Below are 26,706 nucleotides of genomic sequence, written 5' to 3'. Positions count from 1 at the left end.
CTTAGAAGGCGCCGCCCTTTGTGTAATACTTAAGGAGCACTTGCACTCAGGGTCATTTAACTACAGGACCAGCACCTGAGGGTCAGTCACTTCTTAAATTTTGTACCCTTAGGGCCCTATTCCTGGCCCTGCCTGGGACACCTGGTCAGGGTTTTGGATACAGAAGGCAGCAAATCTGTATTTTCGGTGGCTGTACTGTCATCTTATATAGCATTACAGATACTTTAAGGGGCTTCCACTAAAATACTGGAATTACAGTGATTCTCCCCTCATCTGCTGTTGCTGTGAACGGAGACCTTCAGTCTAGGAAAGTAAAAAAATCTGAGGAAGATGCCTTGTTCATCCTGCATGTTTTAAAAGAGGAAAGAAACTCGTTATGGTAAGTTTCCTAAAAACACACACATGAAAAGGAAAACTTGTATTATCGTTGCCAGGTTTGGGTGAGAATATTAACAGGAAAGTCATAATCCGTTTCTTCTGAAATATTTAAATTATACTGTGGCTTGCCAATATCCGGAGGCCCCACAGCAGTTTTCCCAAACTAAAGGTGTGGTTCCAATAAAACAGCCTTAAGAATTTCTGCACAGAGAAATCATCTCAAAGAGTCAACTTAAATAGTTTGGCTGGCTGGCTGGTTGACATTTCGTAGGAACCAGAAATCTTACCATTTGCTTGGAAACCCATATGTATCTGTCGCCTAGTTGTCATAGGACTAGAATGTCATACACCTGGGAAATACAGGTCATACATGGTTGGAGTCACAAGAAAATAGAAATAAATGTCAGGATGCCACTCTGTTTCTGAGAGTTTGTGAGACATGGACTGATGGTTTTTACTCCTCACTCGACTGTTTGAGAAGTCTGTCCCTGGGAATGTACATGGGTCACTCAGTGATCAAAAACAATCCTCTGGCGATATCAGACAATTCTAATTAGATCCACAGAATCCAAGGAGCATGTTTGCTCTGCTGAAGAGATAATTGGTTGAAATGGCCAATTGTGAGTCCTTATCAGATAGAGCTTTTAAACCAGACACACTTTAGTACTAATGCAAACTTTGTCTTTTGCTATATGGGTGTAACTTATTTGACTTCTCTGAACCTGTGTGTATAAAGTAGGGAAAACAGCGGATAGCTTACATGGCTGCTGCGACTGCTAAATACGACAATGAGTATAAAACCTCTAAATAGAAAAGTTACTCAATATTGTTATCTTCATTAACCCTTTTAAGAAATACAGATTTAGCTCAAAAATGAGTCATAGATTTAGCTCAAAAATGAGTCATAGATTTGATAAAGTATCAGTCCCAAGATTCATTTTGCAAATGGGGAAACTGAGATAAGCATAGCAGGGTTACATGGCTTGCTCAAGTCCACACAGCTAGAAAACACCAAATTCAGAATTAAAACCAAGTTTTCCCGATTCCCTGTCCAGCACCTTTCTCCCTAACTTTCCAGATAGAGACATACCTAGAAAAAGAGGATCTAAATTTTGGTCCCGCATGGCACAATTTCTCCTTAGGTGTTTATAGTCATTGACAAACAAATTAATCATTCAGTCTTAGCTCTGTCATCTTTAAAATCCTCACCTTAACCTGAGAATAAAGATTGGCAATAGGAAAGGCTCTTAACAATACAGGGAAGCATGACATCGAAGTGCTCACTCAACAGCTGGGAAGAGAAGCACAACAGCTTCCAGTAAGTGTGAGTCTCCGGCCCCACCATGTGCCCCCCACACCATGGAGCCTCTCATAGCCTTTTTCCTTTGGTTACACCTAAATATTTTCTCCTATACTTTGTGAAAAATGTAAAGTCATCACCGGTTACAAAAATCTTCTCAAAGAAGGTAGAATTTAGGATCTAACTTCTGAACAAGGGTTTACCTTGTCTTCAGGTTGGTCAAAGTTCTGCGTGGTGAGCCCAGAACCGGGTCTGTAACACACGGTCACACCAGCACTCGGTGCTCAGTGCTTATTCCTCCCCGGTCGTCTTAGAATTTGGTTTCACCATTTTTCCTTGCATTATGAAGTGATTTACAATATTTATACAAAGGACTTAGGCAGGGACACTTGTGTGAAGGAAGGGGACAGTATTCATCATGCTCTGGAGAGAAAAGAGCTTATAAACGACTCTGAAGATTTCCTCTAGGTTCTCAAAGAAGCACACCTTGAATTAGGTTGTCCACCAATTTAGAGAACTTCTCTTCCCTGACATGCAGTCTTAATAAGGAAGATTTGGATTCAACAAGGAAGAGGGGAAAAAGAGGAGTTCACAAAGAAAACTGAATTCTATCAACTTCACAGAGACTTTCGTTCATCTACAGATGATGCTTTCTGAGAGACCCAAGGAACAGATACTTTTTTAAAAAGTAAATAATTCATTCACTAGATGGCTAGTGACAGAACCAGATGGTTATTTGCAAAGAGATGGGTGGGTGTGGTCAATGACATCTGTGCTATTATTACCTGTAAATACCCTTAACTAAGGAAAATTTACCAGTTTCTCTTGCCTATAATTATATTGTCCATAAAGACTCTGACTAATAGCTAGGAGTGAGGGGGCGTGTCCCTGCCCATTGTCCTGGATGTTTAAAGGCACGGATCACTTATGTGGTCACCCCTAGAGCACTGGTCCCACAGGAATTGCACCTGTCCAGTGGTCCATGGCTCTTGCACTGGGCTTTCTTTGTGCTACAGTGCATGGCTTCCACCCAGCATGCCCCAACTGAGATACTTACGTGGCAGCGACTTTTAACCTAGAGGATCTATGAACGGAATTCAGGAGCTCTTTGAATGTCTTAAAATTATATTCCTAAAGTCTTGTGTATGTGCACTTTTGTGCTCTCTAATTTGATTCTCAAAGGGAATGTTTATTTCAAAAAGTAAAGGGTGGTTGCAATAAAAGCCCTGGTGGCTTTACGCAGAAGGCCCTGCAGTCCAGCTCCCCATTCCTTCCTCCACCCCCTCTGCTCCTGCTGCTGATGTTACTGTCATTTAAAGATTGACGTACAATCAGTCTAGGTGGAATCTTAAGGAAACCTCCTCCCTGTTTTACTCCTACATTCATTGAGTCACAAAGTCCTGACTAGTCAGGTCACCTGCCAAATCTGTCACCTTCATTCACTCTGTGCATCCCCCAGGCCTGTCTCCAGTCCAGGCCTCCTGATTCTCAGCTGGACCACAGGCCAGTTCTCCCTGCCAGCAGTCTTGTGACATTCTAGCCCTGTGTCCATGCAGCATCAAACACAATCCTTCAAAGATGCAAACCTGAGAGGGTCATCCCCCTCCTTAGGGCCCCTCCATGCCTGTACACTAAGCTTGGAACAAAGACAAACTTCTCCTCTAATGTCCAAGGCCATCCATGGCCCACTTCCTGCTACCCCAGCCCACCTCCCTCTACCCTCTGGACCTGACATCCTGCACTTGCAGGAGTCTGTAAAGACTCTGACTAACAGCTGGGAGTGAGGGGGCTGGTCTCTCACTGTGGTCTCTTACTACTGGGCCTTGGAACATGCTGTCACTTCTACTAGACCCCTCTTTCCTTCTCCTCCTATTCTTCCTACTCCTACTTATTCCTCCAGGTCTCAGCCAAAGCATCCCTTCCTCCAGGATGTCTTCCCAACCTTCAGGACAGGTGCAGAGACCCCTGCTTCCCACTCCCATAGCCCCTCCACCCTCATTCACCGTGCACATCACCCTGCTGTACATGTGGAAATCAGACTCTCAGCTGCATCGACAAGTCTTGTCTGAAGAGGCACACTTGGAAAAAAATGTTCATATTTTACAGCAGATTGTTTTTAAAACATCTAGAAAGAATTTCTGTTCCCTCCACATTTCCCTTCCCATTCTCATTGCTTTTCCTTTCTTCCCAATGCACTAATTATTTTGAAGTGTGTTTGTTTGCTTTGTTTAACACATTAACTGCCATGTCAGTTGTATTTAACTCATGCTAGTTTTAACCCTGCGGCCTCATATGAAGACTCAGTTCTCTGAAACAAGTTCAGTAAGTATATTGTGAGTCACATACGACTCAAGTGGTGTGCTGTGTAAAAATTGATTCTAGTGCTGCATGAGTTGCATGTAACTCATACACAGAAAACAATAAAAAAATAACAAATTTTTCATTAAATTAGAAAGGATCATTTTGTTTTCAAAGTTTTTATTTTATTTAAATAGACACTGTAATAAAACACTGTGGCCCTAGGGAAAACGTTTTTTTCTAGTATGGCAGTCAGTGTGTTAAATCACACACCTATTATGAGACTCAAACTATTTACAAAATATTAGTCACTTTAGTTTCAACAAAGTGTTCTCATATTTCAAGCACAATGGTGTTCTTGTTTTGGTTCACAATGCTGTGGGCAAGGAACATGGAGAAGAAAGAGGAGTATCAAAAACATGCCCAATAATGCAATTAAGTTCTTAACCAGCCTATTCCTTGTCTTCAGGTCAGGTCTCTGTGACTTTCTCTTCTTGAAGGTGCTGCTTGTTTCTAAAAGGAAGTTTAGATTTATGAAACATTAATGTCAAAAGATGCCCCGATGATTAAAGATTCTGCCTCCCTGTGAATGAGTAGAATCTATCAGTCAGTGAAAAGGTATAGAATATGCTAGTGAGAAATTACAAAGAGAGTAGAATGCAACTGTCCCTTCTCTCGAAGAGTTTATTAGGAGAGTTTATGTTATTGTTATTATGTGACTAGCAGAACACAGACTGTTCTCAAGGAGCCCCTGGTAGAGGTGGGAATGAGGCCGGCAAGGGCCCCTTTTGTCTGGTCACTGTTTGACTTATACACTGTTTGATTTTGTTAGGAACTTATAGGAATTTTTTCATTTAAAGCGAGGAAGGTAAACCTACCATATGCCATTTCCTGCCCTTAAATGGTTTATATGTAACAAGACACACACACGCATATGCACACACACATGTACATACATCTAAGCAAAGCATAACAAGAAATTTGGACACACCCCTCATAAAAAGATCCGCAATGTGTTTTTGAATCCAACTGAGTAGGACTGTCCACAGAAAACATGAATGTGATCAGGTTCTTGAACAATTAAACGGGTATCATAAAACAATATGAGGAGAATGTGCCAGTCAGATGGGACAAGCTGAGCAACATGAAAATGGTGACTTGGGTTTTCAAATAGTACAGGGTACCTTCAGGGTAGTCCTTGGCAGCGAGGGGCAGAACAAATAGGAAAGGAAGATAACATAAAATTGTGGAAAGCTTTGAATGCCATGCTAGAGAGTGTAGACTCTGTCCTCAGGTGGTGAAGAGCCATCAGTGTTTTACATGAAGGTGATAGATCTGATCTGTGTTTTAGGAAGATAACTGATGTTTATAGATGAAAACATAAAACATCTTCACAACTTTTAGTCTAGAAGTGAGAGAGAAATAAGAGTCACAAGAGGTAGGCAGACCAGATACAAGGCCAGTCCAGAGAAGGAATGCAGCCTAAACTAGGGCAGTCTTGATGAAAGAGGAGAAAAGGGGAGATAGTCAAGAGATATTTTAATAGTAACACCCATGAAAAGTTCCAATGGGAAAAAGAAGGAAGATACAAGATTATCTTGATGTTTTGTGCTAGAGTTTTTAGACGATACTCATTTTTAACAAAAAGTAGGCCCCCAGGAAGGTATAGCAGACTCAAGGAAGATGGGGATGAGTTTTATCTTATACATGCTTAGGTTTACTCTGTGACATTCAGGTAGATTGACCCAGGAAGCAGTTGTGAATTTGGATGAAGCTGAACATTTAGTAATTATTAAAGCCATATGACTGGAGAGGATCATATATAGAAAGAATTTTAAGAAAAAATAAAAAAGTTTTGGAAACATCCATGGCTAATAAGCAGATTAAAGAAATATGACCCTAAAAGATAAAAAGTCATCTTTGTATAAAAAGAAATCCATTACAAGATCAGCAACTTGATCTTATACTAAAGTGGTCCCTGGGGGTCTTATTTCTACCACAAATCATACCCTTGGGACTAATGACTATGTTTATTCTAAAGACACGCTGAGCACCTACCACATGTCAAGTATTGTTCTAGGGATGTGAAGGTGCAAAAGCAAATCAGACACAGATACTGTCTCAGAAATCATGAACTTTGATGGTAAGGGAGGAGCTGAACAACTGTTACCTTTGAAACCTTTGAACCTGATATTTATTGATGAAGTTCAACAGAACTTCAACAGAAAGGATCAGTGCTTCCACAATGGCCACAGTTTCAGAAGCTGTTGCAAGTTGTGAAAGTTCCGCCAGACCAAGGCTAGATCATGACTGCACAACATAGCCCTTCTCTGAATGAGATGGGGCCCTTAAACAAGAGGTAGAAATATGAATAGGACCAAACAACCAACATTGCAAGGAAAATTTGTATTTAGTTTTTCTATATGGAATAGTCTGAATGTTGGTATCCCCCTAAATTCACATGTTGGTACCTAACCCCCAATTCAATAGTATTAAGAGGTGAAATCTTTAAGAGAGTATCAGTCATGAGAGCTCCACCCTCAAGAATGGGATTAGTGCCCTTCTGAAAGAGGCTCAAGGGAGCTGCCTTGCCCCTTCTACCCCTTCCACCATGTAAGGGCACAGCAAGAAGGTGCCTTATGAAGAACAGGCCCTCACCCGACATAGAATCTGCTGGTGCCTTGATTTTGGACTTCCCAGCCTCCAGAACTGTGAGAAATAAATTTCTGCTATTTATAAATTACCTAGTCTAAGGTATTTTGTTATAGCAGCCTGAATGGACTAAGATGTATGCTATTTTTTTTTTAACATCTCACTTCCACTCTTTCTGTTTCTTACTTTAAATGTCAGTGGCTTTGAGTCCCACCACGGCTGTCCAGAGAACCCTGTCAGCAGGGAATAGTATCCATGCTTGTGAACCGTGTGGCCACCTTCAGAACACACGCTCTTGTCTCCCATTTCCTGAGGGACTTGCTACTTTTTACTAGTAATAGAAGGGGATGGTAATGCAAAAAATCAGTTCCTGCCCCAAAACATACCACTGCATACCAGTTAAATTCACTTCCCATAAAGGTCCCAGAAAGGCATAAATAGTTATTACAGGTGTTGCAGGTTAATGGTTAAATTATTTTGATCAAGGGATTTTCCACATCTTTCAAATCATACCCAATTTACTCGTTCATACCATATTCATGGATTCCATAGAGTTGTTGAAAATCAAGTATCTGACCGGTCTAGTACTAAGCACCATGATGCCATGCAATAGGCTACCCCCGATTTATAATGCTCCTATTCAGGTCAAAGTCTCTTGTAATGAAAACACAATTCAGTAGACTTATTGTTTATAAATTCCTAAGTTCAGCACAGTCTACTGATTCTCTTTTTTTAATCTATTTATAAAGTTACATATGGCTTATTATAAATATTCATATGTGCAAATCATTTTCCTGTATGAATTTAAATCCTAGTGTTTAAAATTAGCTCACCAGCCCCTGTATCTATAAAATAAGTAACTTCATGCATAATAAATTAGCAGCATTGAACCAAATGAAGGGTATTTAAAAAAGCATTCTTTCCTTTCATTGCTTGCTTGGCTTAGAAAATAAAGAAAGCACTAGTGTCCCACAATTGATCAGAGGAGAACAATCACATTGGACAGATGTGTTTTATTTCTTTATTCTGATAAATAGAGAAAAAAACTTGTAAACTCCATAGCATTTGAAGTAATATACTGTAAATAACAACTGCCAATCTTTAAAAGATCTTTAATATTTGAAAAACTATGTACATACTCGGTATTATCAAAGGAAGGCCAAAAGATGTCAACTTGAAATTATTAATGAAATATTTTGGTTGGTCCCCTATCCCAAGTCTGTATTTTTTAACATCAAGATTATACATTGGTTTAAAATTAAATGCATGAAAGTAAACTCTAATGTCTTTGTAGGTCAACAATGAAAAGTCATCCTTCACATTTATTTCTAGGAAGCAGTTGGGCTTATTTACTAGATCTTTGACAATGAAGCTAGACTATCTGTGATAACTGTAGAGTTTCAGAAAAGATTCCTGAGGCTGCTGCTTCTACATTCTCATCACCAGTGGGGCCGTGGGGGAGAATGGTAGACAGGAGCATGTGTAGAAAGACAATGAAATGAGAAATGGGTGAGGTCAATGGTGGAAGAAACACCAAGAGCAGGGATAAGGACAGTCAACCAGGTGTCTGAGAAGGGTCAAGGCACCCAAATCACTTGCTGACCAATGTTAGGAGAAATAAAGGAAACAGTGTACATTTCCAGTAATACTCAAATCTATTCACTTGTGGTGGTTCTGTGATGTGGCAGGGACCACTGTAATGGAAATCAATTGGATTTTCAGGGGCAAGAGACTTTGCCACTAAATAAGATGATGTCTTCCTTCCTGATGAAAAATAGGAATGGGCGGTCGGCTCTGAACACCGTCGACTCAGGGAGCTGCTTTTCCACAATGTTACTTCCCGTGGCAGCAGAAGCCTCAGTGCCGTCCTCGGTGACCTCTATGTATGACTTGTGCACTAGTTTTGACACATATAGGCGACCTCCTGAAGCTATTCCAGAGAGATCAGCTCTGGACTCATCAAAGATATCTTTCACCCCTAAGGCTTTTAAATGGTATTTGAGTTCATAATTCTTCTCTATCTTGAACTGAGGAAAATACACCTCAACATACTTAGAGGTCATTTTTCTTGGATTGGTCCATTCCATTAGATTCTGAAAGTTCAGTTTGTTTTCAACCTGTAGAAATAATTAAAAGGTAATTTAGAATCACGTGTTTAAGTGACAGATGAAACAACAACTTCAAAGGTATATGGTTTTCCATAATCGTCTCTTCCTGGATATTTGTATTTAAGCATGTGAGTGGGTCCTGGGGTGGGGATCCTCAAAAGGGAAGAGGATTAAAATGAATGGTTCAAGTACTTTTTAATAAATCACATATTTAATTTGCTGTTCTCTGAGAAGGCATGAGTTATTTGCACTTTAGGGCAATTCTGTTCTCTGCCCACATACAAACAATGGGCAAATATTCCTCATACCCAAAGTGGAACAAAGGACAGGTGAGGGAATTTGGGAATCAGAGGAATTTGGGAATCAGAGGAATTTCTTCAAATGGAGAAAGAACCTCAGCAGTCATTTAAATCAGTGTTTCTTGACCATTTCCCCATCATGAAAGGCGTAGAAAATAATAACGTTTGCACAGCTTGCTGGAGTAAACCAATGGAAACTCAGGTGGCATGAGTCCAGTGCTGAGGGTATGGGTGACCAATATGTCCAGCACAGTCATCTACACTGTCTGGGAAGCTTGTATCCAAGTAGACTCTCCTAGTCAACAGATGAGACAGCTGAAGCTCATGAGGTTGTAGGGAGACACGCCCAGGGTGCAAGGCAAGCAGCCTTAATTACACAGCTAGGAGCCCATCTCTCTCTCCAGCACCAATTGCTGTCCCCATAGATTCATAAATTGAATTCACCAACTCTTGACTATTGAGAATTGATCATAAATACTTTCAGATGTAGAATGAGAAGATTTTTCATGAACATTGTTTAGAAATCTTATGTAAGGATATTTCTTCTCAAATTCAGGCTCACTGCAATCCTAAACAACTTTTTACCAGCATCAAACTTGCATTCTTATCAAGGACCTAAATTTATATAATCAAATTTAGTCTAATTTGAATTTTCTGTGTGTTAATTATCCAGTTTGTAGTTAATCTGTAATAACTTTTAACACTGAGTTGGAATTTTTTTTTTCATTTAGCCCACTGACAGCCAACTTCCTCATCATTATCTGGTTATGTAGGATTATGTAGGTATTTAGGATTATATGGTATGTAGGTTTGTACTAGTAAGATCCAAGCATTATTGAGTAAATCTATTATAGAAAAGGAAAACTCAGAAAATATAGAAGAACAAATCTATCTTTTGAGCTTGTTTTATCTGGGCTGCTTTTTTCTATTATAGATTGTTTTAAGTTAAAATAATCAATGTGTGCTAAAATCTGATTGCTATGAAGATTATACCAAGTGAATAACTGATTTAATATGAGTAGCAATATTTAATGTGGTCACACTTTAGATTTAACAATGTCAATTTTATGACATTTCTCTTGCTTCTCATGTCAAAAAAGGATATTAAGATGAAAAGTTAATGAGTGAAAGTCATTACAGCAATTCAGTGGTCTTTGTCTAGGTAGAAACTGTCTTTCCAAAGCTTTAAAGTCATGTTTTTAAATCATAAGGAACATATGGGTAGAAATAATGCTTCTGGATAATAGGAACACCTTTTTTTAATATTCTTTCTGCTTTTTAATTATTCTACAATAGCAGTCATTGTTTTCCAAATCAAAATAAAACAAATATTTTAGCATGTAATTATAATTTTTAGTTTAACTGAGGTACATACATTTGTGTGTACATACAGACACCCGCTCACAAGCACACATATTTGTACACAAGTATCTATCAGACATATTGATTAAATTCCAAGAGCCTCCTTTCCTTATCTCACAGGGTTGCTGTCAACATCAAATGAGAGGATATAAATGAAGCTCAGAGCATGTGGACTGGCATGTAGTAGATTCTCCATAAACGATGTCTATTGCTCTTTTGATTGGGAGAACAGAGAAGGGTGATGAGCATAGGCCTCTGAGATTGCAAGTCCCAGACTCAAATAGCCAAGTTCAGAAGGAAGGAGGAAGAGGGCTAAAAGGAGATGAGGATCTGAGATGCAGCGATGGCATCCGGTTCACATTGCCCCCACAGTCTGCCCCTTGCACTGTGATCGTCTGCTTCTCCTGTCGCCGCAGTCACAGGGCAGTCCTACCCTCTGCTTTCCACTAGAGATGCAGCAGCACAGAGTGAGACCATGCATTTTAATTCTCAAAGTATCAAGACTCCACCCTATCATACCTGCCTGAAGACGCTTGGTCTGCCAAAATGTCAGTAACACATAAAAAACTGTTTTCATGGCCAAGCACCAAGAAGAACTAAACACATGCCTTTTGACTCCATGGCTGAGATTTGAGAGGGTTCTGACTTTACAGCTATTCAACTAGAATTATGCTACAATGAGGTAAGTCAATCTCAACATCTAAAACAGTATCTGGCACATAGTGAGTACTCCTTAAATATTTGTCAAATAAATGAATAAGTAGGTGAGTCTCTAATATCCCAACCATGTGAAATCTTAAAGTTTATGGGTGAAAACACAATCAATGGTATTCTAAAAGTCTTATTATTGTCCAAGAATGAAAGTGACAGCAGTGACTTACTTGTGACAGGTCATTTTCCGGAAGCAGAATGTACATGCTTATGCCACCATTATATTTCAGCTGAAGGACCTGCATAGCTGGGTCCTGAACAACAGACAGATTGAACATCCGCTCTTGATGCATCATGGCAGCTACTTTCCCAGGACACTGAAAGTCCAATCACACACACAAAAATCATTAATAATCCCACCTCACTTTACTTATTGACCAAGTACAATATTTTTATATTTTTCTCAGTTGATCCTGTAGATTTTTCCTGACATGCTGCTAGTAATGGTTGCCTTGGAATATGTCTTAGTGGTGAAAGCAAAGACTTATAGTTTGGCTCTCTAAATTCAAAACTTCCTCACTGTGTGACCCTGGGTAAGTTGCTTTACCTCTTTGTGCCTCCATTTCTTCGTCTGTATCATGGGGATGTTAGCTGTCCCTGCTGCATAGGATTGTTGTGAGGATTATGTGAATTAATATATCTAGCACTTGGAACATTGCTTTGTACTTGGTGTTTTAACTGAAAATGTCTATAGTACAATGGAAAATGAATGCCATAGATTTTTTTCTCTAATTTGAAGTAAAATACAGATTAGTACTACCAAAATTATGCAATTTAAGACTGAGGTCCTAGGAAAGTTTTTAAAAAGCCCTGCAAGGTATTTGGCAGTGTCTCTCAAATTAACTAGGGCAAAGCATAATGGCTTTTAAGAATACCATTTACAGATTTAGAGACACCATAGAGCTACAATAAACTGTCTTTTTCCTAATGTTGATTTATGATCTGCACACTTGTCAACATTTCTGTAATATCCTACTTTAGGACAAAAGGTTCTACATGGGGAGGACAAATAATTCTATGTCCTTGAGCAAAAGGTCCTTCTCTCTCTGGAACGATTGCCCTTTTTGACTTTGAGTCCAGCCCTCAGAAAGAACACATTTGGAGCATCCACCTGCTTAGTGAGACAGGCCAACAGAATTAAGCCTGGAACCAATGAATGGAGGCTGAGATGTCTTAGCTACAATGCCTCACTCCTATACTGCTGCAGGGAAAGAATCGCACAGCTGGGTTATGCTGGAGATGTAATTTCACCAATTTTTAATGCAATGAAACCAACACTGACATCAGCAATCTAGATTCTATAACCTGTTACATTATAATCTATCTGTTATAGCCATATTATATAGGGGGTGTGAACCAGCAGAGAGTTTGAAACAATGTTGTTATGTAGTAGTACTTTTTTAGCTAAAAACTTTAGGAAAGGAAACAAACCCACCCCAATACAGGAGACAGGAAGACTATATGCTTTGTTTTCATTGTTGATAATGAGGTAACAAATGCAATTTACTATAGACCACATCTACTAGGGTAGATGTGGAAAACTGAAAATTCACATCCAAACCTTGTAAGTCCCAGGCACTCAAATTCTAATACTACCTAACATGCTTCATATTGCAATTACACAGAAAATATAAGCTCTGTCGTATAGACAGAGCTGTATTTTATTAGGATTTATCATATTTTATTATTTGTCCATATATAATTTTCAAAATATTTCTGTTCCCATCTCTTTCTTCCTCCAGACGTACCTCCATCATAACTTTGCTCCACTGGGCCTGTAGGACACAGAGCAGGGCTGTCCTGCAGTCCCTGCAGGCTACCTAAAGCGCATCCTTGTCCCTGTTCTACTCTGCCCCCAAGTGTTCCTCCCAGAGAGTGACCACACCTGCAGATATGGCTGCCTAGGTAACTCTCTATTCTCAACTCCTGACTCATTCAGTGATCTTTAATGGCTACCAGCTCTCAGCATCCCCATGTCTAAAACTTCTGATGTGGGAAAATGTAGAAAGACTATTTCAATAGATGAAAAATACCACTTGAAAAATAAAACTATTTTAAAATTACTAATAAATCTAAATTTCTCAATACAAAAGACTGATCGAAAAAATTTAGATATCAACTAATTGAATCCCTTCATTTGACATGTCAGGAGGGGGAAGTCCACAGTGGTTAATTTTCCTAACACAAAGCAGCTTCTATGAAGCAAGGCAGGGACCCCAGAACTGTATTTCGACTCCAAGGCCTTTAATATCTCTACTCTACTAAGATTACTATGTACAAGTTGGTAAAAAGCCAAGAAGATGTCTTATGAAGGTCAGTAACAAGATCAAAACAGAATTAAATGAAGAAATAATTATCACTCTCCTTGGAAATGCATAATATAACTTTTTCCTTTATAAAAGGAAACACATCCCTGCTTTGACTCAAGAAAATCACTGGTAGACAACTCTAATTGTAGACCCCACAGTTAAAATCATAAAAAATGAAAGGTACACTTTTGTCATATTTTCTGCTTATGGGCCACCAACTAAAATACATTCAATCCTTCTTTCAATTTTGAATATATTTTAACAACTATCAATTTACAGGACACCCTTGGTTGTGTTTCGTAAGCTGCATTAGGGAAATAGAAAGTTCGCTTTATAAAGCAACTTACCCTACAGTATTGGTGACACAGAAGAAAAAATGGGTAAAGAAATGGGGAACCCAGCAATTGCCTAGGTAAATACAATTTCCTGCAAAGGAATAGTGCTGGGGGAAAAGAATCCTAAGTTAAATAGGAGATTTACAACATACCTTGGGAGATTTGAAACGGCAATTCACGGTTTCACTCTTGGTGAAGGCTGACTCCCACTTGCCCTTGAAGTACACGGCATTCACCAGCACCATGACAGCAGACGAGCTGATGCTGCCTTCGTTAAGCACATTCTTGATTTTGCCTTTTGAAAAATAAATTTAGGGCAAAATGTTAATTTTTGATGTAAATTCTTTTAAATGTTTTTAAAGCCCATTAATGGGCATGAAGTTTTTTCTTCTCTCATAATAATTACAATACTAATAAGGATATTAGTAGTCACCTATGAGCAATTAATATTTCTAAGTCCTTTTGGTGCAATAATTCTCACAATATAATATTCCTATGAGGTAGGCACTATTATTGTTTCCATTTCCTGTTGAGAAATCTGAGACACAGATTCTCTGAGACAGAGAGAGATTATGTAACAGGTACAAAGCCAAGCAACGAGGGAACGATGACAATAGGATTCCAACTGAGAAGGACACTCCTCAAAGCTGCTGCTTATAGGCACCAAACTGCCTTTACTGCATTGACTAGGCCACCTCTGGTTACTACAGCACTTTGAATATGATTTCGCTCCAACCAGTTGAAAAGGTGAAACCCCTCCTTCATTCTACATTACTGAGATTTTTGCTAGATTCCATGTACTATTCTAGGTACTTGAATTATAATAATGAAAGATACAGCCCATGCCATCACTCGGTTAGGTTTAGGGTTAAGGTTACAGTCTAGCATATGGGAGTCAACAATCAAATAAGCAGTTGTAACCCACCAGTAGCATAGGGATGTGATCCATGCACTGTGGGAGCACAGATCAGGGGCACCCAATTCTGGCTGGGCCTGTCTGATTTAGTTAGGGGAAAGCTGGGGGGCAAGGAGAACTTCTATAAGGCATGGACTCTTAATTCAAAGACATGGGAACCTAGAAGAACAAAGTGTATTGAGGAAACCCAAACACACTCCTATGGGGCCAGATAGTGAAGAGCCTTGAATGTCTGGTAAGAATTTTGGATTATCCCAAAGGTGATGGAAAATGGTTGTTCAGGACCCACTGAAAGGCAAAGAAAGGCACAGTCATGATGGATCAGATTTGCCTTTCCAAAGGATGGCTCTGGTATTGTGTAGAGAATGGCATGTAAGACCCAGGTGGGGCTGTTTAGAATATTGGCAACATTTTGAAGTGTTTCCTCAAATAAATTAGTATATATGATTATGAAAATGAGAATAATTACACACAGATTTGCATGAGAAAGGAAGGAACAGAAATAAATCACTGGTCTAAATGGAAAAAGGCATTAGTAATCTGATATCCTTAGATATTAACCACTAAATAGAATACTACCCAGTTATTAGAAAAGTAACAATTACATAGTTTCTCTTGATTTATAAGTGCTATATTTGAAACGTGATGGCTAAAGATCAAAATATCCCACTACTGATATAATGATGAATGAATAAACAAAAAAATTGAGACATTGTATCCTTACTCCCATGATTAATTGCATGTTGCTGAATGTTTGTGTTTAAGAGTATAATTCATATGTCTCATATTTCTGAGGCAGAGCCAGACTCAGTAAATATCTTATAATGTTCAGAGTACAAGTGAAGACCAACCCTTAGGTAGAGACTTACCACTAAAAAAGTTGTACTTTTTCTGGAAGATACAACCTTTGCCACATACATTATTTTGATAAAGGAAGATAATTTTAAAATGACAGATAAACTATATATCACCTTTAAAAAAGCAATGACATTTTAAAGTATTAAAATCAACCCAATCCTAAAGAATTGGATTGGTCATTAGAATGAAATACATACGACATTGTAGTTATTGAAAATAATGTCCTGTAAACCACTCTTAGTTTTTGTTCACTTACTAGGATGAGATATTGAGATTAATTCATTAAATTATCTCAACTTGAAATTAATTTATGAAATGGTTACAATAATATCTGTTTATTTCACAGTGTTGTTTACCAATCATATGAGATACTATAAAAGGCAAAATTTCTGAAAAGTATAAAGCATTCAAGTTATTAAGATTACTTAAAACCATATTGCAGACAAATACTGACATAATTTTAAATAACTGAGAGATCTTGTAGAAAAATAGGGTATTGCACTCACCATGGGTTTCCTTTTCAATCCATTTATTGATTTTATGTCTGGTATCTTCCATATCATTTGTAAAATCAACTCGTTCCACATTGGCATTGTATAACTTTTCAGCACACTGAATGTAGTTCTATAAATAAGCATACAGGCCTTGTATTTACAAATCACCACCAACTGAGCATAGAAGAAATGTATTTTTGAACTTGTTTCTGCATTTCCACTGCTTTATTCCAAGACTCAGCCCTGCTCCAAAGATGAGTAAATAAATATAGCCAGAAATATGAAAATATGGTTGCAAGGGAATCTGGTGAACTTGAAATTGAATTTGTGCAGCAAATAGCACTGTTTCAACTGAAGTTTATCTCAAATGGATTAGGGAGGCTAACAGAGATTATGATTGAAGCCCACTCCCTTCCTTTACCATGGCTTTCTCATCATAAATACCTCAATAGCCTCCTAACTAGTCTCCCTTGCTTGGTCACCCGCTTTCTGCTGAAAACCTTCAATGCTTAATATAAAGCCCAAGTCCTTGAACCTCGCCTACAATTCTCTGTTGATCTATACCCTGTTACCTCATTTCTAGCCACTTTCCCCTTCCTACTCTGCTCTCTCCCCATACCCAATTCCTTTCAGTTTCCCAAAAATGCCATCTGTCCTCTCTCACTTGAGGCATTTGAGCAACATTCCTTCTGCCCAGAATGTCCCATATTTCTCATGATAATGTCTTTCTCATTTTGCAGTTTTAAGAATAGCTGTCTCTCCTTGACACACATCTTCCCTAAGTTCCTCCTATGTCTTCTAATAATTTCTTTACCTTCATTTTTCTTAAGAGCTGTTATTATATCATAATGCATCTTCCTTATATTTGAGATTTTCTGAACTCTTCACAAGGAGAAAATTCTGTGAAATCAGGACCATATATGCCTTGTTAATATTGTAGTCCTAGTACATAGCACATTGCCTTGTACATAACAGACATTTAAGAAATACATTTTTTATAAAAATAAATAGTAGTGATCTTGGGTTGTTTCCACATCTTTGCAATTGTGAATTGTGCTGCTATAAACATTCTAGTGCAGATGTCTTTTTTATAGAATGTCTTTTGTTCCTTTGGGTAGATGCCCAGTAAGTAATAGGATTGCTGGATCAAATTGTAGTTCTACTTGTAGCTCTTTGAAGTATCTCCATATTACTCTCCACAGAGGTTGTACTGGTTTGCAGTCTCACCAGCATGGACATGCTTGAAGCTCTGACTTGGATGGGGAAAAGGCAATATGTGTAACCTAAACATTTGTACCTCTGTAATATGCTGAAATTAAAAAAAAAAATTGAAAAAAATAGCGATCTAATTTGTTAATACATCAGTAATACAACAAATACATATATTTTTTGAAGGAAAGATTTTCAGAATTGAGAGAAAAAGATTTATTACAAACCACATTTGGTTTTGTATTATCAATGGGTATGCTATTAAATTTTATAGGATTTTCAACTCTAATGATGAAGATTGACTACTTATTCATTGTCCACACTCACAGGAGGAGATTAGCTCTCTAATGCAAGCTTTGCATGTAACGTCTATGGATAGGGCTACTGATTAATTCATCCCTCCATCCACCCATCCATTCATCCATAAAAAGTGTCCTAATGCTTCATAATTGGCAGGCTACCAAGCAAAGGATTTGGGAGTGGTGCTGGAAGGGGCAAAGAATTTGAGTGGGTGGCACACAGAGGGAACAGTAATGGCTGGGTGGAACACAGAGAGTTGGCAAAGATGCAAGTGGAGATTAGCCCAGAAATGTCACTGAGGTGAAGTTTTACAGTTGTCTCGGGAATGCAGAATTAATTACAAGAATTAAAAGGTTCTCTGGGTTCCATGCCCAGAGAACCACCATCACTGTCTTTTTGAATGGCATTAACGGGGTAAGAAGCTTCTGGTAGTCATAGGAATGATGGTTGCAAAGCATAAGTTGAGCATAGTAGCATGTAGACTTCATTCTGGGCCTAATTTCCCTTTGGGTAGGCAGGATTCCATGATGAGTTCATTGATAATACACCCACACCATGCAGAAACACTAAACATTAGACTACTGATTTCAAGTGAACCCATTTCCCACCTAGGTTGAATCTGAGCTTCCTCTGTGCCAATGGCTGGCCCTGTGTGGCCATGCCTCCCACCAGGAACTCTTTTGTAAGCAACCTCACTGGAAAGATAAGTAAGTAATTGCTAGAAGCAGAGATGAAAAGCATGGCTGAGAAAAAAAAAAGGTGAAAAGAGAGAACTCACACTGGGGATTCAAAACTGTCTTAGGAGACCGAAAGCTCAGAGGAAACACTGATAGACTTTTTCCTCTATTGTCCTGGACACCCCTAAGTGGGCTGGTTAATCCCCATCCTCCCATGACAGCTCAATATCACTGCCAAAGGCCACCTTCTCTTCTGTTTTGGAGCCCATCAGTCTGGTGACTCTGAATATGTGAATTAGTTGAGTGAAACGTTGAACTTTGGAAACAGTGATGATACAAAGATAGTGGCTATGTTCCTACCTGGGAACATAATTAGGAGTCACAAGGAAAATAATCACCTTTGTCTGGCTGGGTAGAAAGGGGCAAGCCTTTATTCAGATAATGGATTAACAAGTTTCAGGTCCAGAGTGGAAATAACCTTCTAACATAGGCAGTTTTGCTTACCTTGTCAAAGTCAAAAATTTTTTCCGCAAAAAGACCATTGGCAATGCTGAGATCATAATCCTTGTGGGATGTGTTTATATCAGAAAGAACTCTTTTCAATTGAGACTGGAGTGCTGGCTGTTATTAAAAAGATGTATAAAAATTTGTTCTTGGACCACAGAGATATGCATAATCTCATCTACACATCCAATAAAACATGTATATTATACCATACAAATTAAAAAATAATGAGCTATAAAAACAGCAAACAATGCCACATACATTTACGATGGCTTGCCCTTTCTCATAATAGTGTCTGTGGTGAAATTAAAGAATTTACTAAATAAATAATTAACTTAGAATAAAATTGTTAACAGAAGATAATGAATGTGTACTAAATAATTAATTTTACTCATCTTAGTTGGCTGTGAATATCAGAGAGGCAAAACATTTAGTTCTGCACTCTCTTGCCAAAATCTGGCCAATACTTAAGTAAAATATTAATAAATTTATACTTAACAATAAATTGTCAAAATTTTATTTGAAATTTGCACAATCTGGAATTCTGAAAACAGCTTTTTTTGTTTTAAAAAGGTGGAGAACGGACTTAAATATATTCAGGATACAGTAATTTGTTTTCCATTGAGTCTCACATTCTCTTTTTCCAAAAGAACACATTGTCTTTACCTGTCTATTAGAAGGACTTCCATGTCCCGAGGCATCATTAAAGTGAAGCAACTGCAAACAGGACACAAGGAAAGCAGTTATCAGAATCAGAGGTTACCAGGAGAACAGCTGGCAAGAGGTTTTAAAAATTAAAATATTTCTTTCCCAATACATTTGCCTAATTGCCATTCCAAGTTCACTAGCGTCCTAGAGTGGATTCTCCCCACAACTCCGAATGAGCATCGGTAGGCTGGAAAGGAGACATTGGAATTGTTCATTCACTACCTTATTAAAAGGAAAACCATATTATAATTTGGAGCTTGGCAAGGATAAGAGAGGCTTTCCTGCCTTTTTAGCCAAAAAAAGTTTCTAAAACATTCTGATGAGGCTGCCTCAATGGAAGAACGAATTTCAAATGTTTGCGGGCTGTCGAGTAAATGTGGTAGTTGCCCTATTGTAATAAATACCTTTAATGTTGAAAATTGTTTAATTATTTGATAGTTTCTTTATTCCCCACCCCCAATCAATTTGGTGATTAAAGGAAATTTTAAAACCTAACTTAGAATTGCTGCTCCAAAATGCTGAAGGAATGATACACTTTGCCTTTTAAATGCCCCTGTGATGGCTTTCAACTTCAAGGCCTCAGACTTCTAATTCATAGCACCATCTTATTAACTAGGGGAAAATGGAAGAGCCCAGAAAGAGGTACAAACACTTACAAAAACTATGACTATCGCCCTTATTCTTAATAGGTCACAGAGAATTGGAACCTGTCTTAATTTCTACATCCTCTTAATCTGGAATAATAATATAAGGTGCAATGAGAGATAAGGAAAAGTCTACAAAGCAAATTTGATATATAAATTAGTCGTTATTTAAAATTCATAAATGGGGTCTCTGCAGGCATCAAGGCCCCATGCTTAGCAGCTTAGACTTCTGTTGCCAACATGGGGGTCATTTTCCCTCTAGTTCTGTGCTGTCGTGGAGCATGAAGAATACCTGCCCTCTTTCCCATTTGATCTTGGTCGAACATACAGATTTTCAATGCTTTTAAAAATATGGTAGTTATCTCTCCCCAACTTATAAAAAGAATTTAGGGGTAGAATATAGTCCTTGAACAAGCCTGCCTTTGTTTTGTGGTCCATTTCATGGTGACTGTGACTTGTCCACTGGTGAACAATGGAGTTAGTAACTTGTCACTAGGAAAGAAAGGTTGAACAAGACCTTCCACTTCCTTGGAATTATTTATTTTTGCTTCTACAGGGAAGAAATAAAGTCATACTTTGGACATCATTATAATTATTTCATTTTTTTTGCATTGTAATATCTACATTAGAAAAGAAATGTTTGTCTCTCAGTGTTCCCAAAATATAAAGGGAAAGTTGCAAATGGAAGTAATCACTGTCAACCATTTCAGTGCAAGGAGAGGGAAAGTAGCAGGGGCCAGCTCCTGTCTGCTGACCTTGAACTTGAGTGGTCCCTTTGTACCTTTGTTTCCTAAAATGAGGCATCAAGAATGGGAGGGACCAGCTCTCTGATCTTTGAAACAGTTCAGGGAGAAAGGCTTGAATATCACATAATGTTGTCTAGAGTAAAATACAAATGGCTTTACAAAATTATATAAACAAATTATAAAATTTAATTTGATGTCTGTTCTTCAGAGTTTTAAACCTTTTACTCACTACAGTCATGCCTCACTTAATGATGAGGATACCTTCTCACAAATGGGTCATTAGGCAAATTCATCATTATGTGAACATCACAGAGTGCACTTGCACAGACCTACCTGGTGTAGCCTACTACACACCCAGGCTTTATGGTACAGCTTGTTGCTCGTGGGCTACAAACCCATACAGCATGTTAACTGTACTGAATACTGTAGGCCATTGTAACACAATGGCAAATATTTGTGTACCTAAATGTATCTAAACATAGAAAAGGTACAGTAAACGTATTGTATAAAAGATAAAAATGGTACACCTGCATAGGAAACTTAACATGAATGGCATTTTCAAGATCGGAAGTTGCTCTATGAGTCAGTGAGTAAGTGGTGAGTGAATGCGAAGGCCTAGGACATTGTTATATACAACTGTAGGCTTTATAAACATTGTACACTTAGGCTACACTAAATTTATAAAAAATATTTTTCTTTCTTCAGTAATAAATTAACATTAACTCACTGTAACTTATTTACTTTATAAACATTTTCATTTTTTTTAATTTTTGACTCTTCTGTAATAATAATACTTAGCTTAAAACACAAAGACATTGTACAGCTATACAAAAACATCTTTCTTTATATACTTACTCTATAAGCTTTTTATTATTGTTATTATTTTACTTTTTAAACTTTTTTGTTAAAAACTGAGACTCAAACGCACACATTTTAGCCTAGATCTATACAGGGTCAGGATCATCAATTTCACTGTCTTCTACCTCCCACATCTTGTCTCATTGGAAGGTCTTCGGTGGCAATAACATGTATTCAGCTGTCATCTCCCATGATTAATAACAATGCCTTTTTCTGGAATACCTCGTGAAAGACCCACCTGAGGCTGTTTTATAGCTACTTTTTATTTTTTATACATAGAAGAAGTATACTCTAAAATAACAATAAACAGTATAGCATAGTAAATATATAAACTAGTAACAGTCATTTATTATCATTATCAAGTATTAAGGACTGTACATAATTGTATGTGCTAAAGTTTTATACAACTGGCAGTGCAGTAGGTTGGTTTACACCAGCATTACTGCAAACACATGAGTAATGCATTGTGCTATGGTGTTATGATGGCTACAGCATCGCTAGACAATAGGAATATTTCAGCTCCATTATAATCTTATAGGGCTACAGTTGTATATGTGGTCTGTCATTGACCAAAACTACTGTTATATGATGCATGACTGTACCTTGTAAAAAGAACCTAGTAATTAATGTGAAGCTAGCCAGGGGAAAGGAATCTCTCCTCTTTGGCCAAGATTTCTTCTAAGGCAGACTGTAACTTTTAAACTTCCTGCAGTTCTCATATTTTAAAAAGTCCTAATGCCACCATTGTATAGGCTGTTATTTAGGAATATGCAGATGGACAGAAATATAAAATACCATGATAAAGTGCCAAGGCTGAAACATGCTAATATCTGTTCTGAGTTAACTCTTGCAGCATCCAAGCAATATTACAAAATTATATGAATATCTAGAAGTCATTCTTTTTAACTTTTTGAATAAAGTTTTAAGAAGTATAATAATATTTAACATCATTCTTTGATCATTAATGATATTCCATTTTTATATTAATTTGTTTGATTGTCTGATATTGCTAATTGGCTTTTTAATAAGCTGGACTGGTACAATATTGAAGTGACACATATCTGTTTTTATCTTTTAAAAAATCTAAGAAATTGTAGATTCAACAATAAAACTACCATGACTAAAGATAAATAATGATACTACAGTTTGAGCAGTCCTAATTCAAAAATCCCAAATCTGAAATGCTACAATATCTGAAAAGTTTGGAGCACCAGAATGACTCCAAAGTGGAAAATTCCACACCCAACCTCTTATGGAATTCAAAATTTGTTTCATGCACAAAATTATTAAAAGTATAAAATCACCTTTATGCTATGTGTGTATGAAAGATAAATGAATTTCATGTTTACACTTGGGTCCCATCCCCAAGACATTTCATTATGTGCATGCAAATATTTTAAAATCTGAAAAAATCCAAGATTTGAAATAAAAAGTTCAAAAAACACTCCTCCTGACCCCAAGCATTTCACATAAGGCATCTTCAACCTGTAGTAAATATTTATATGTGATATATGTTGAATAAAAATTAAAAGGGCTTATTTATCACAATTTTCCCTCTTCTCACTTTTCCTATCCAATTCCTTGGTGTTCCTATCCAAAATACTAAGAGTCTTCTATTTTCATCTTCCCTCATGTCCTTATATAGGAAAATCAAGTAACTGGCTAACAAATTTAGATGACAGCAATGAGAGAAAAATAATGGGTCTATACAATGTAAGCAATTTCAGGATATTTGGATTAAGGGTGAAAAAAAACAAAGAAGCAGAATCATCTACATCCCCTTGGACTTCTACCTATGTATTCATGCCAAATTATAAAACTATTACTTCTTCCTACAGAATGGTAGAGTAAGTAGTACAATGATTATTTTAAAATATTTTTGGTAAAACCCAATTGTGTTTTAAAACATTCAGATTTGAACAACTTCGAAGCAATATTATAATCCAAACACATGATTTAGGATAAAAATATATATAGCATAATATGTTTCACTGGAAATGTTATATAAGAGAGAAGAAAGGAGCAAGTAAATCCAAAAAAAAAAAAACCAGGGAAAATAAATTTTTAAAACTTTTATATTAGAACAAGATAAGACAGAATAGTAATATTACAGACAAATGAAAAAAATATGCACCTGCACACATGACCTTGTAAATAAGTACTTTCCCAGATCTTTCACTCAAATGGTGAGCAGCCTTCATGGCACTTCAACTGCATTGAACCTCAAGCACACAGATTCTTGACTTTAATGCAGTAAATGAGCCAGGGCTTCATATAGAACAGCTGAGCCCTTCTTGGAGCCAAGATAAGTCAAGATAAGCCCAGAACATCTTATCAGAAAGCAAAAATATTTTAGAGTTATTATGAAGGATTATTTAAAAAGGATGGGTTAAAGGGACTTCTGCTGGCCCAGCTGTGACTCTTTGAGCATCAAAAAGAAAAAAAAAAACCACAGGTCCATGGTAATGCTTAAAAGAAATATACAAATGGAAGCCATAAATTGTGGGGGCTTCAGGGAAGTTCTCAACTGGAGATTGATTTTGCCTCCCGGGGGTTTCTTTGGAAATATCTGGAGATGTTTTTGGTTGTCATGACTAAGGAGAGGCGCAAAGCTGGTATCTAGTGGGGAGAGGCCAGGGATGCTGTTAACTTCTGAGGATACACAACACAGCCCGTCACAACAAAGAATTACCCAGCCCAAAATGGCAGTAGAGCCAAGGTTAAGAAATCCTCTTTCAGAAAAGATCACCCCGAGTTTGAATAACAGGTCTGCCATCTGCCAACACATAGTTAGCAAGGCAACCCCTCCATAACATCAAGATAGTGATGCCACTTCAGTGTGTTATTGTGAGTGTTAAATAAGATCATATTTTTAGGGCTTATCCCAGAGCCTGACGCTGACAGAGTTCTCAGCAGTTGGTTGTTACCATCATCTCATTAAAGTGAGGTATCCTGCATACTGGGTTGTGAACTCTCAAGCTCTTGAAAAAATGTCAGTCGTAGAGTTTGTAGTGTTCCCTAGCAGCAAACATCCACTGAGCTAGCCAGAGAAAGAAAAGAATTATTCTAGTTTAAATTATCATACTAATAATCTATACTAATAATCTTTAATAAGTACTGAGGTGTGACAGGTTACAACGGGGACTAGCTTTCTCCAGCGCATACTTCTGAACTAAAATAATCAGAGGAAAGGGGGCTGGGTGGCACAGAAAGTGACAACAGCAAGGCCTCTGAGTGCAGCCTGGACCTGGTATTTCACCTGCTATTGAGCTACTGAATTTCAACAGCAGTTTCCTGAGAGAAGGGAGGAAACCTTGGAGCATTTCACTTCCCGCTGCAGCCTGGCTCAGAGCAGTGTGCACGGGCACATTAATGTGCACTTCCTGAAGGTGGTGGTAGTGACAATGTGACGGCCATTCAGGTAGGCTGCTATTATCTGGAATGTACTATTAAGTCATCTGTGCCCAGGTAACCAGTGTTTAAACCTGGACGTCACTGGAATCTCCCTCTAGCTCTCCTGTCTCACCCGTATCTACTCAGACAGTGGTTCTCAAACTTCAGTGTGCACTTGGGGAGCTCGTTAAAACCCAGATTGCTGTGCCCCACACCCATAGTTTCTGATTCAGTAGGCCTGGGGTGGGGCCCAAGCATTCGCATTTCTAACAAGTTTTCCAGGTGATGGTGATGTTCCTGGTCGGGGAAACACACCTTGAGAACCACTGTACTAAGAAAAAGAATCAAAGCTGTGGTTCTTGGATTATTTCTGCTGCCTCCAAGCTCAAAAACAAGTGCTTCGAGCTGTGTGCTCTCTCTACACCTGAAGAGGGGCTCGTGGAAGTGTGTGAAGATGTGACACCTTGTGCCCTCGTGATGCCTCCATTGACATGGGGACCATCGCAGTGAAATACTCCTTTGGGCAAAACAAGTTGCCCTGATGGTTAATTGCAAATGCCAGGACTGACCTTATCAATCTGAGCAGCGCAGTCACCTCGAGCGCCCAAACGGACCATTGCCAGGGCAGTGAAGATGCTCAGAGAGGAAAAGAACATATTTCCATTGCCTTGATTGTTATCCATCTCTCTGAACAGGTTGAAGCAAAATTCTGCATTGGCTGCAGCAAAGGAGGCCATTGTGAAATGGGATGCAGCCTAGAGAACAACAAGGAAATGACGTCAGTTCACAGAATATTTGCTATAAATATCTTGGTTTTTATATTCATATTTTTAATTTTAAAGCTTCATTTCTTCAGCCTTGGATGTAATCACCAAATAACTTAGAACAAAAAAAGAAAAAGGTCTTTTGGCTCAACATCCTTGTTAGTAGCACTCTAAAACTGTCTCTTCTGGAAAAACTATTTTGATATACCCATTTTTCTCACATCGATATTCTTAGTGCAACATTTCCACCTATGTTCTCAAATTCACATCCAGGTCATATTCCTACTTCTCCTTGACGTGGCATTTCTAACCTCAGCGGCATTTGCATGACCTTTGTTTTCAATTCCCAAGCAGAAACATTCATGGGGCTTATTATTTCTCAAATCGCCCCAGATGTCTGAATTGAAATAGAGCAAAAGTGCTATTTAAGGTAAATATTACAACCTTAGATAGTCTATTCAAGGCATGATAGCATTTATTTTCTAAACCATCTGTAATTCAATGAAATATTAAAATTTAGAAGCTTAACATATCATTTCTTTACCTTTCCTTCTTCTATGGCTTCTGTATACATTCTTAGAGCATTTATACATCCTAATTTTTTTCAGGATCATCCTAATTTCAAATATTATGCATCTTTGCTCCTCACAAGTGTATTTATTCTCTTAAGACCATATTTTTAAGCCAGGCACAGTGGCTCATGCCTGTAACCTTAGCACTTTGGGAGGCTGAGGTAGGAGGATCACTTGAGGCCAGGAGTCCAAGATCAGCCTGAGCAACATAGTAAGACCCCATCTCTACAAAAAAAATAGAAAAAAAATTAGCTGGGCATAGTGGTACACACCTGTAGTCCCAGCTACTCGGAAGGCTGAGGCAGGAGGAT

General features: G+C 38.0%; 1 protein-coding gene across 2 annotated transcripts; it reads right to left on the bottom strand.

Moving 5' to 3' along the window:
• Positions 1-8,309: 8,309 nt before the first annotated feature.
• Positions 8,310-25,796, bottom strand: SERPINB7 (serpin family B member 7). Of its 2 annotated transcripts, XM_045527384.1 has the most exons (7): positions 25,629-25,796; positions 19,377-19,427; positions 18,711-18,827; positions 16,033-16,150; positions 13,905-14,047; positions 11,279-11,425; positions 8,310-8,745 (listed from the first exon to the last, which is right to left on the bottom strand). In XM_045527384.1, exons 1-7 carry the CDS (start codon positions 25,794-25,796, stop codon positions 8,347-8,349), a joined length of 1,143 nt encoding a protein of 380 aa, XP_045383340.1. In that variant the 3' UTR covers positions 8,310-8,346. The 2 variants fall into 2 exon arrangements, with proteins under 2 accessions (XP_045383340.1, XP_045383341.1); XM_045527385.1 differs by lacking the exon at positions 19,377-19,427.
• Positions 25,797-26,706: the final 910 nt, after the last annotated feature.

This window comes from Lemur catta, chromosome 16, assembly GCF_020740605.2.
Source record: "Lemur catta isolate mLemCat1 chromosome 16, mLemCat1.pri, whole genome shotgun sequence".
Classification (NCBI taxonomy): Eukaryota; Metazoa; Chordata; class Mammalia; order Primates; family Lemuridae; genus Lemur; species Lemur catta.
Note: the sequence above shows the minus strand (reverse complement) of the source record. Positions and strands in the feature narration are given on the sequence as shown.